Source organism: Gorilla gorilla, chromosome 2 (genome assembly GCF_029281585.2).
Source record: "Gorilla gorilla gorilla isolate KB3781 chromosome 2, NHGRI_mGorGor1-v2.1_pri, whole genome shotgun sequence".
Taxonomy (NCBI): domain Eukaryota; kingdom Metazoa; phylum Chordata; class Mammalia; order Primates; family Hominidae; genus Gorilla; species Gorilla gorilla.
Window position 1 is genome coordinate 51,604,718 of NC_086017.1, and position 12,782 is coordinate 51,617,499.

A 12,782-nucleotide genomic window follows, 5' to 3' on the forward strand; every position below is an offset into this window, starting at 1 on the left:
GTCACTATTGCTTGGGTCAAATGCTAAATGGGACAGAACACTGGAAACAGGCATGAGCTGGGGTACAAGAAACACCTCCTCCCTATACCAGTGCTTCAGTGAGAGGGGCAGGGGTGGGAGATGGGAAAGTTAAGGAGGGAAAGATGGAACCATGTGTCTGCTCCACAGCAGCTTCTAGGGAAAGCCACTGCCTGGCAAAACCTGATACTGCTCCTTGCACCATAAGCTAATTGTCTTCCTAACTGGCTCCTCTTCTGGGGACCTTTCTGCAGAAAGAAAGGGAGGGAGGATTTCCTTCTCCTAAAGTCAACAAGCAGCTCACCTAAGAATCCTTCTAAGGCACAGTTTCTCAAATGGGAGCAATTTTGCCACCCAGAGGACATATGTCAATGTGTAGAGACAATTTTGGTTGTCATAACTGAAGGGAGACGGAGTGGGGCTACCAGCATCTAGTGAGTAGAGGTCAGGGTTTCTGCTAAACATCCCAGAATGCACGGGACAGCCCCATAACAAAGAACTGCCCATCCCAAAATGCCTTTAGTGCCAAGGTTGAGAAACCTTGCACTGAAGGTTTGTACTACCAGTTGCAACAAATAATCAGGCAAGAAGAAAGTAGGCTGAGGGATAGGTGTGGACCAGGAAGGAAAGAGAATAATAAAGAAAAACGCCAAGAAAGTCAACAAAGGGAAGGGATTTCCTATGTTCATCCTGCCAGGGTAGGGGGTTTCTGAATGGTTATATCATGTGAGGAACACATATGAGCCAAGCACTGTAAATGAGGTCTCTTTATATAAAGAATTACCAAGTAAATTTAAAAGGAGCTTTTTTCAAAAGCTGCCAGAACTGACCGTGGAGCGATAGTCTCTCAATAAAATAGGATACTGTATTATTGCTTCAAAAGCTGATAATGTGATCTTGATAAATTCTTCTGATGCTGTCAGTCCTAGAAATACAGTTAATTGTTATAGGTGTTTATTTACATGTTCTAAATCACAATATCAAAGTACCTCAAACAAAGACACAAAATGTTCCAGGGTCTACTCACCTATGGCTCCATCTATGTTCGTTTCTCCTGAGTCTACAGATTTAATATGACTCTGAAAAAAAATAAATTTTTAATAAATAGAGTTTCAAAGTAACTCTGAAATAAAATATAGGTAGTTTACATTTTGCCCAAAACTGTACCTATTGTTTTTAATAACTCATAGACAGTATTAAATACTCTCTATATATTATATTATTATAGTTACAAAAGTATATTAAATAATATACATAAAGTATAAACTATAATCTTTTTTTTTTTTTTTTGAGACAGCGTTTTGCTCTTGTTGCCCAGGCTGGAGTGCAGTGGCCCGATCTCGGCTCACCAAAACCTCTGCCTTCCAGGTTCAAGTGATTCTCCCACCTCAGCCTCCTGAGTATCTGGGATTACAGGCATGTGCCACCACGCCTGGCTAATTTTGTATTTTTAGTAGAGATGGGGTTTCTCATGTTGGTCACGCTGGTCTCAAACTCCCGACCTCAGGTGATCCACCTGCCTTGGCGTCCCAAAGAATCATTTTTAAATATACAAATCACTATCAATGAGATTTAATGTTGGAATAAAGTCAATGTTAACATAAGCATTTGCAAAAGTGAGAATAATATAACTGATACATAACCATGTCCAATAATACACCACAATTACTTGCTCGCCATATCAGAAGTGAGTTCGAATGGCACCTGACCAGGGAAAACAGTCATCTCAAAGGAAGGTCAATCAAGCCTTAGCTACCCTGAGTACAAACTGTGTCAAGACAGTAGTTTCGCTCTCAAGGCCTGTCTTCAAATTTCGCCACTGTTTTGAGTTCCTCCTAGATACCTCTTATTCCAACCCCCTTATCTGCGCTCCCAAGCACCATGCTAGTGCCTCCTTTGCAGGATGACTCCCACTGCTGTTTGAGAGGAAAGCCTCAGTAGCTCGGCTGTGAGCTCTGAGGCTTCAGCTCCCCAGATGAATGAGCTTCTTGGTCTCTGGCCAAATGCTCTGGACAGAAAAGGTACTCCATGACAATGAAACAATCACTACCATGCTAGGCAGAGCACCCATGTTACTGACTGCAAGAACACTGCAACGGAGTTCTTGCCCGTAGTAAACAAAATAATACATATATATTTTTATATACATATTAAATATATATAAAATTAAATATATATTAAACAAAATAACATATATTATTTTATATATGGTAAGAAATAGCAAATAAAACATAAGATGACCTCGGAACTAAAAAGTAACTAAGTATAAGCAATTAGCCCACAGTAGAAATTGGTCTAACATAGGCCAAGCGCAGTGGCTCACACCTGTAATCCCAGCACTTTGGGAGGCCAAGGCGGGCAGATTACTTGAGGTCAGGAGTTCGAGACCAGCCTGGCCAACATGGTGAAACCCCATCTCAACTACAAATACAAAAATCAGCCAGGCATGGTGGCATACGCCTGTAATCTCAGCTACTCAGGAGGCTGAGGCAGGAGAATTGCTTGAGCCCAGGAGGCGGAGGTTGTAGTGAGCCAAGATCATGCCACTGCAGTCCAGCCTGGCCGACAGAGCAAGACTCTGTCTCAAAAAAAAAAAAAAAAAAAAAAAAAAAAAAAATATATATATATATATATATATATAGAAAGAGAGAGAGAGAATAGAATCTATGTGACATATACAAAAGAACATAGGTATGTATTTTGTGTTACAAAGAAAACCCTTAAACCCACTACTCAAGTTAAGAACTAAGACATCCCCAATTGGTTGTATAAACTCCCCCATCCCATCTGCCTACCTCACTTCCAGAGATAACCACTATCATGTATTTATCACTTTCTTAGTTTTCTTAAAATAGTTTTAACACACATACATGTGTCCCTAAATAGTATATTGTTTGTGTATTTTTGAATCTTACTGAAATTATACCAAGCTATATATAGTTCACACAAACAGAAGAGTAACCATTAAAATGCTAGAAAACATAAGACCTGAAATTGCAAAACAACTAGAGAAAAACAAAGGGGTAAACCTCCATGACATTGGTCTGGGCAATAATTTTTTTAGATCGGACCCAAACACACAAGCAACAAAAGCAAAATTAGACAAATGGGATTACATCAACATAAAAAGCTTCTGCACCCTGAAGGAAACAACAGAGTGAAGAGACAACTTACAGAATGGGAAAAAAATATTTGTAAACCACATATCTATGAGGGGGTGAATATGCAAAATATATAAAGAACTCAACTCAATAGTAAGAAAGCAAATAACCCAATGTTTTCAAATGGCCAGGCCAGGTGAAGTGGCTCACACCTATAATCCCAGCACTGTGAGAGGCCAAAGCAGGAGGATAATCTGAGGCCAGGAGTTTGAGGCCAGCTTGGGCAACATAGCAAGACTGTCGCTGCAGAAAAATAAAAAATTAGCCAAGCATGGTGGCATGCACCTGTAGCCTTAGCTACTCAGAGGCTGAGGTGGAGGATCACTCGGGCCCAGGAGATCAAGGCTGCAGTGGGCTATGACGGTATCCCTGCACTCCAGCCTGGGTGACAGGGCAAGACCTTGTCTCCAAAAAAAGAGAAAAAAAAAAGTCAAAGGATTGAATAGACATTACTCGAAAGAAGATATACAAATGGTCAATAGGTATATGAAAAAATGCTCAACATCACTAACCAGGGAAAGGAAAATTAAAACTATAATGAGATATCACTTCGCATCCATAAGAATGGCTATTATCAAAAAGATAAAAGATAACAAGGACTGGTGAGGATGTACAGAAAAGGGAACTCTTGCACACTGTTGGTGGGAATGTAAACCAGTACAGCCATTATGAAAAATAGTACGAAAATTCTTCAAAAAAATTAAAAATATAAGTACCACATGATTAAGCAATCCAACTACTGAAATAAATACATATACATATATATATATATATATCTCCAAAGGAAATAAAATCAGTATGTTGAAGAAATATCTGCACTCCCATGTTCACTGCAGCTTTCTTCACAATAGTCAAGATATAGAATCAACTCAACTGTCCATCAACAGATGAACGGATTTTTTAAATGTGGCAAATATACACGATGGAATTGTTTTAAAAAGGAAATCCTGTCATTTGTGGCAACATGGATAAACCTAAAGAACATTACGTAAGTGAAATGAGCCAGGCACAGAAAGACAAATATCATGTGGTCTCACTTACAGGTGGGAACTAAAAAAGTTGAACTCAGAAGTAGAGAAGAGATGGTAGTTACCAGGGACTGGGGGTAGGGGAAAGACATTGGTCAAAGGACACAAAATTTTGATTATATAGAGGGAATAAGGTATCAAGAGATCTAAAGTAAAGATCTGGGATTACACGCCTATAATCCCAGCTACTTGGGAGGCTGAGGAATGAGAATTGCTGGAACCCACGAAACAGAGGTTGCAGTAGGTGAGTATAGTCAATAAAAATGCAGTCCTGAAAACTGGTAATAGTAGATTTCAAGTTTTCTCACCACAAAAACAAATATGTGAGGTAACAGATATGTTTATTAGCTCAATTTAGCCATTCCACAATGTACACATATTTCAAAACAATCTGCTGTACACAGTAAATGTATACAATTCTTATTCGTCAATTTAAAATTAAATTTTAAAATGTTTTTAAAAAGAATGTTTTAAAGTAATAGGAAAATACTTAAATGCAACCTAAGTTTTTTAAAGGTAGAATACAAATCTATGGATACAGAAGGTCTCAACCATATTTATTTGTGTATGTCACATACATGTTATAGATACATAAACAATTGTTTCTACAATACAAATGCATCTACATGAATGGAAAACATAAGAAAACAACAATATGTTAACAATGGTTGTCTCCTAGTGTAGAGTTACAGATAATTTTATTTTCTTCAAATTTCACTACACTTTTCCACACTTTCTTTAATAAGCATGAATTATAATTTAAATAAGCATAAATTACCTTTAAAATAAGAAAAAAAACTTAAAGACATTTATTGTCTAGGTTATAAAGAAAATCAGAAAGCCTATAAAATGCAAGCCCTTTAAAAAGTGAAAACAGAAGACATCTTCAATTCTTTTTTGGTCTACAAATAAACAAAATGGACTTTAAAATGGAGTTTGTTTGGTTTGGTTTTGTTTTTTGAGACACAGTCTCGCTCTGTCACCAGGCTGGAGTGCACTGGCATGATCTCGGTTCACTGCAACCTCCGCCTCCTGGGTTCAAGAGATTTGCCTGCCTCACTCAGCCTTCCAAGTAGCTGGGACTACAGGCGTGCGCCACCACACCCAGTTAATTTTTGTATTTTTAGTAGAGATGGGGTTTCACCACGTTGGCCAGGATGGTCTCAATCTCCTGACCTCGTAATCTGCCTGTCTCGGACTCCCAAAGTGCTGGGATTACAGGCGTGAGCCACCATGCCTGGCCGAGTTAATTTTTAAAAGCAGCAATGTATGCTTTTCATGATAATTTTATTAAAATCATTTCACGTAATTCCAAAATGGGCACATAACTTTTATCGAATAAAATATAAATTTTATGTTGAATAAGAAACTCAGAGAGAGAGATCTTTTGACTTAAACATATGTACGTAAATGTCTACGGATTACTAAGTAAAGAAGACACAGAGTAGTGTATGTAACAACAACCCCTTCTGTGTAATTCTCTTAAAAATATACACATAATACACAAATGCTGGTGATGTGAATAATTTTTGTGGAAGAGATCACAGGAAAGGACAAGCATTGCTTCCTTTGGGAACCTGAGGAGGTATGCTTCACTGCCTTTTCTGCCTTTCTCTTCCCTTGCGACTTTTTAACCACTCACATGTACTGTCTTTTTCACATATATATATATATAAATAAAGCTTGTCTAAATGCTGAAATTATTATTATTTATTATGAAGAATTATGGGCTTCTTTTATTTCCTACCTTATACTTCCCCTATTTAATTTTTTAAACATTCCCACAAATTTTTCATTCATTTACCAATTTCAGTATTTTTTGATATACTTCTTCCTTCTCATTCTCAGTGTAATAGGGCATAATGAGGTGAGAGTGAGGACGGGGTAGGAGGCATTGGAGATTCAAGGAGAAAGGAACATATAGTCATTGGCTGATGTGAATTTTAAGAGAGACCTGTCATTTGCACTGTTTCCCCCTCCCCTGCCCCCAGCCATATTTAGCTACTCAAAGCAGGGCTAGGGTAGGTAGGTGGAGACTTAAATTTAACTAGCATTAAGATTTGCCAGAGAACCGGACGTGGTGGCTCATGCCTATAATCCCAGCACTTTGGGAGGCTGAGGCAGGCGGATCACTTGAGGTCAGGAGTTTGAGACCAGCATGGCCAACATGGTGAAACCCCATCTCTACAAAAACTACAAAAATTAGCCATGAGTGGTGGCACACGCCTGTAATCCCAGCTACTTGGGAGGCTGAGGAATGAGAATTGCTGGAACCCACGAAACAGAGGTTGCAGTGACCCGAGATCGCTCCGCTGCACAAGCCTGGGAGACACAGGGAGACTCTTGTCTCAGAAAAAAAAAAAAAAAAAAGATTGTGACTAATGCTGGACCAGGCATTCTAGGTGGAGTAAAGAGAAAGTGAAAAAGCAGAGCCCTGGCAGGGCAGGATGGTGAGCAGAAAGCAGGTAGGAACAATTAAGTCTCACAGGAGCTGAAGGGTTGTGGGAGTTGGGGAGGAGAGGAAATGATCTGAAAATTAGGGGTGGTGGGCCAACAAGCGGATGCTGACAGTAAGGTCAAGTGTTTGACCATGGGAGCAGGCAGCTGATGAGAAGACAGATAAGCTCTTGGGGAGAGAAGCAGCCAGGGAGCTGCAAGGCTGAGGCACTGGAAGGATCCTTCAGAGGGATATCAAATTCCCCACCAATGATGCAAGAGAGGCAAGGAGAGGCTCTTGGTGAGCCAAGTGCTAAAGGAATGCTGAGGAACAAAGGCCAATGACCCAGAAATCTGCAGATGACCACAACACAGGGGGTGACACAATATCTTCTCATGGTGCAAACTTCAAAGATGGGAGTTTCAGCAGGGGAGCAAAAAAGACCACCCACCCTGAGCTAGGTCTGCTGGCTAGGGGGTGTGGAGCAGTGTGTGCCAGCGCTCTCAATATCATTCAGTGATCCCCAACAGGGGCTGAAAAAAAGCTCCTACAGCAAACTGGGATACAAATTCATGATATGTTAAAGGAAAAAGGACAAGAATATCTAGGTGGCAACAAATAAGTAAATATATACTATCATGTTTTCAAAAATACAAGAGTGCACTATCTCTGGCTTTTCTGCAGCTGAAGCCAATATCTATCAATAAACCAGCATTCCTTTACATAAAAATCTACAGAGGGCAGGAAGTATAACCTTTCATAGTTATTTTTTGTAGAAAACTATAACCACCACAAGCCATCATACTTTCATAAACTAATGAGGCCAGAACTTAAACACAACAAAGCCTGCTTCCTCTGCTCATTAATCAAATGCATTTTCAAAAGGACATAAGAAATATAGTGAATGTTAGGTTAATACACATCATGAGCTCTTGAAAATATTTCCTTAATTTACTACTTCCTGTTTCCCAGCCCAATTCAATGGAGGCCCAAAAGAAGCATGGTATTCACCACAGAACTTCCCCAGAGACTAGACTGCTGAAACCTGGAGAGGGAGCTGAGTAAGACAACAGGCTGCTTCTGCCAATAAGAACTGAAAATAGCAATTATCAGCTGGGTAGTCCTCTTTTTCCAGGAGTCTTTCAAAGCTTGATAATGCTTTAAAATTACTCTGCTGAATTGTTTCCAAATGCTAGTCTCTTTAAAATATAAGGTGACCAAAACTTCATTTTCCTTGGGGGAAAAAAATTTACAAAAAGTTAATTCTTGTATTTATGCCTCCATATATAAGAAGTATCCTGAATTTTTGTACCAAAAAAAAAAATGTCTGTAGGTCAAACAGGCAAACCATGCCCTAGTGCCATTATAAAACTGAAGTCAATGGGAAGCACAGTTCCAATCCCCGCTTCTCCAGTCTGCTCCTTAAGAACCCTTCTAATGCACAGAGATCACACTAACCCTGGCTGCTATCTCTACACCCACCCCAAGGCAGGCCAGCAGCTCATGAAGAGCTGCCTCAGGGGAAGCCAAGAAGTTCTTGGCTTGCTGCTACTGGATACAGCTTCTAAAAGTGGACTAAGCTTGAATATCCCAATTAAGTCATATCTTTAAAATATGAAAGGACAATATGCCTGCCATAAGACAATAGCTACTACATGAGATACATTTTGAGAAATACTGAAATAATATTTATCTCCAGATGTACCAATAAGTCTTTCAAAACACAATGCTGGGAGAGGTGGCTCATGCCTATAATCCCAGCACTTTGGGAGGCCAAGGTGGGTGGATCACTTGAGTCCAGGAGTTCAAGACCAGCTCAGGAAAGATGGTGAAACCTCATCTCTTTGAAAAATTTTTAAAAATTAGCCAGGCATGGCACACACCTATAGTTCCAGCTACATCTGAGGCTGAGGAGGGAGGACTGCTTGCGCCTGGGAGGCGGAGGTTGCAGTGAGCCTGATTGTGCCACTGCACTCCAGCCTGGGTGACAGAGCAAGACCCTGTCTCAAAAAAAGAAAAAAAGCAAAAAAACAAGCAAAAAAAAATTCCACAATGCTAAGTATGTAAATATGAATGGACTACTTCCCTATGTCACCAGAACCAAATAAGCACTATGCTCCGGACAATTTCACATAATCGTTCTGTGGATTGGGCTACAGAACGTTCATAACTATGCATCCCCACCACTACCACCATAAAAAAGAAAAAAAAAAAAGCCCTCTCAAATATTTTAGGAAGCCTTTGCCTAAAAAAAATTAAAAATTATTTTAAAGCAGAAAACTCAAAGGGCTTTAATATGCTAATTTGCAATGTAAATTTCTAAGGGTCTGTAGAATGTTGGATGAGTAGACTAGACCTCATAGCAGCAGTAAGGCACTGTAACTTGAGTAACATTTTTGCTATCTTCTGGAAAAATTATGAATTCATAGAAGCAACATTCAACTCTCAACAATTCACAATAATGTGCACAAGAACTGTATGGATAACTAAATCCAGGTCCTGAATTTTAGTCAATAATTCTCTCCCTTTGCTAGTATTTCATCAGTGCCATTAACACGGAGTACACAAAAGGTGAACACACAGTTAAGGCCAACAAACAAACACAATAAGAAAAATAATTCAAGAATTCTGGGACTGGGCATGATTCAAACTACGAAAATAGACTGAAGAGAGGCAAAAGACTTTCATTTTATTTCCCTAAACTTCCTCTAATTGGGTGATACTATCAAGAAAAAAACTGCTAAAATTTTTTCAATATCTTAATGATCTCTACACCAGCCAAGTTATTTTCCATTTCCTAAAGGTGCCTATATTGAAAAGACCCAACAGAATACCCATAGAAAAGTCTTTATGGACACACTCAGTGTGGCCTCCTCCCTTGTCTCTGAACACAGAATTACAAGGAGCAGACGAGTTCTCCCCAATATACACAGAATTTCTGAAAGTCCATAAAGACTTTTCTGTTGGAAAATCTTGGTAGTTCCTTAAAAACCTAAAGCATACTCAGTTAATGTAGGCAGAAGAAAATACTACACATGAAAAAAAAAGACAGGGAGAAAGAACACAAGACAATTATACCTATCCCAAACAAACACTGTGCCAAAATAATCCAAGGTGGGTTACCATGACAAAATTACTAATTTCAGGCATCAATATGCCAGCGCAATGGAATTGTAAATAGAAAAATCATAGCCATGTTAAAATGATGCCTATGCTGTACTTAAAAACAGGTAAAAAGATGGTGGTAAATAAAAATTCTCATAATTTGCAAATTCATAAATGTGGTACCAAAATTATAGCCTTTCTGGAATTCAAGATTCAAAGTACTCAAATGATAAAAATCTGAAATTGAGCACAAAGGGACCTTTACTGCACTGCTTCCTAAAAATCAGCAACCGTCACTCAACATTTATACTTATAAACATCATATTTCACCCTATGATGAACTTTCTAGAAAATCATATCCTCACTTGCTGTGGCAATCTTTTTTTTAAAAAAATTCCAAACTAACAATAAAATTGAGATGCTGACCTCATTTTAACTAGTTACCTCTATGGCATTTTGAAAATCTCTGTTCAGTTTATTATTAATATCAAAGTAAGACTGGAGAAGCTCTGTGACAAATGTTTTAGCTTTCCCTCTGTATTTCCCTCCTCATTTTATCAACCATATATACTGTAACTACTACTGGCAAGGGAAAAAGATAACATAATTCATGAGCTAAACAAAAAGAATTTTTGTGAGCAAAAACAGAAGTGAAAGATAATGCAATAACTTTTCATTTCTACTTGTATCCTCAAAATTAAAGGAAAAGCTAAACTGAGCTTAACATATAGAAATGCCATCATAAGAAGAGACACTGTGGGGGCTGGGTCAGGAGAATCGCTTGAACCCAGGAGGCGGAGGTTGCAGTGAGCCGAGATCGCACCACTGCACTCCAGCCTGGGCAACAGAGCAAGACTCTGTCTTAAAAAAAAAAAAAAAAGAAACTGCACATGATTGGACAATATAAGCCGAAGTAAATAATAATGATACTATATTCCCAGCATTCCATTATCACCAGTTTTATTATATTTTTTCATGATGTTTAATACCAAAATCTATGAAAGTGTTTCTGTGGACATATTTACCCTATTTGGGTTGTCTCTGAACAAAATACATTATCAGGAGAGAATGTGTTTTCTCCAAATGTCAAATTTTATTACAGTCAACAGATAAAAATATTAAAAGGTCACTTCCCTAGAGACAAATAAATACCAACAGGATTTTTAAATTACCTCATTCTGACATCAAATTCTACAAACAGTAGAGGCAGTCACAATTTTATTAGAAACAAGGAAAATTTCGTGTTACTCACAAGAATAGTTCCATAGCTGAAAAGAAACTCTTCTGTCACAACTTGAGGTCGAAATACCTGTGTGATGAGAGTTTCTACAGATTACATTCTGGAAGCTATGTACAACGTTAGCTCAATAAAAAAAAAAATGTTTTGAGTTGAGGATTCTCAGCTCCAGTTTACAAAGAGAACAGGCAAATTTATATCCTTTTCCTCCTCAATACAATAGTACCTGTGAAGTTACGAGGTGAAGCACTATAGGCATCAGGGGGAGACACATCTTCAGCTGTTTCACTTGAACTGTTGATGGGTGTTTACGTCCAGAAACATTAGCCAAGGAGTTAAGAATGTCACCTGTGAAGCACAGCCCAGAGCATATGTGGAGGTTAAAAACCACAAATACTTAGGAGCCACTGGTCATTGCTTGAATACCCATGGGACTTCCAAGGTAATTAATCTCCAAATAAAATCAGCAGATATACTTATTCACAAGTACTGAAATTACAACAGACACTTATGGCCTCCGGGGACAGAATGTGATATTCTGCAAAGACACTATAAATAAACTTAACGTCTCATTTGGAAATGAAAAATAAAATTTAATAAATTATTATAATAGAGTAATAGCTTTAGAAATTTTTTTTGTATTTTCCAAATTTCAATCATGAGCACTTGTTGCTTTTGCAAACAAGAAAAAATATTTAAAATAATAAATGGGCCAGGCGCAGTGGCTCATGCCTGTAATCCTAGCACTTTGGGAGGCCGAGGTGGGCAGATCACAAGGTCAGGAGATCGAGACCATCCTGGCCAACATAGTGAAACCCCATCTCTAATAAAAACACAAAAATTAGCCTGGGCATGATGGTGTGCGCCTGTAGTCCCAGCTACTTGGGAGGCTGAGGCAGGAGAATCACTTGAATCTGGGAGGTGAAGGTTGCAGTGAGCTGAGATAGTGCCACTGCACTCCAGCCTGGGCGACAGAGCAAGACTCTGTCTCAGAAAAAAATAATAATAATAATAAGTGAACGAATTACAGAACACGACTTACAACTATCAAAAAAAGAGAATAGGTTGGAGGTAAAAAGAGGTCAATTCCCAAAACTTCTCATTGGATGATAAATCTAACAATAAATAAAACTTGCTTTGTGGACATCAGAATCTTATCGCCACACCCTAAAACAGGGTAAGTCCGGTAATAAAGAATTTAGCTACCAACTGACCAAATTATAGCCTTCAGGTTTGAGGTAAAAAAGCTTACAATCCGAAATAAATTTTGAGAGGCTCTATTTTCAGTCATCAACAGGCAAAAATAATCTCCTAAAGTATCAATAAGGGGCAAAAAGTTGCAGTCAGTTAGCCTTGAAGATATTTTCACTACTCTGATTTAATGTTCTGAATTGCTGAATCTAAGTACCCTCTACTATAATAGCTTGGATCAAATTTAACATTCTAAACATTTCTGGTTTATAGCTACATCTGCTGGAAAAGCATGGAATGGGATTTAAGCTACACATACATGCTCCCAAGGTTATTTTAATTTCTGCAAATAACAATGAAATAAGGTATTTCTTTAGCTGTAATAAACATCCTTTGCAAATCATTATTAGATGTTTTATCTTAAGATAAATTTTTCAAACCAAAGAAAGTTTCAAACTTTAAACTTTAAATATCAAAATTCCTTAACATTACATTTTAATATTCAAAATTAAAATCCATGCATTTTTATTCTTATTGTGGGAGTTAAAAAATGATTATATGGCAGTAGAAAATGGAAAGACAGATAAACAAAAGCTGAGAAGGGT

The 12,782-nt window shown here is 38.2% G+C and overlaps 1 protein-coding gene across 11 annotated transcripts in view; it reads right to left on the minus strand.

The window, feature by feature from the left end:
* The window catches only part of ULK4 (unc-51 like kinase 4), a 715,846-nt gene that overhangs the window by 457,638 nt on the left and 245,426 nt on the right, over positions 1–12,782 (minus strand). For all 11 annotated transcript variants that reach the window (XM_055381350.2, XM_063703713.1, XM_055381348.2 and 8 more), the window contains 4 exons: positions 11,213–11,334; positions 11,002–11,058; positions 1,046–1,097; positions 849–943 (listed from right to left, as the gene is read on the minus strand). In XM_055381350.2, the coding sequence (XP_055237325.2) occupies positions 849–943; positions 1,046–1,097; positions 11,002–11,058; positions 11,213–11,334 (326 nt within the window). The remainder of the gene's footprint in view (positions 1–848; positions 944–1,045; positions 1,098–11,001; positions 11,059–11,212; positions 11,335–12,782) is intronic.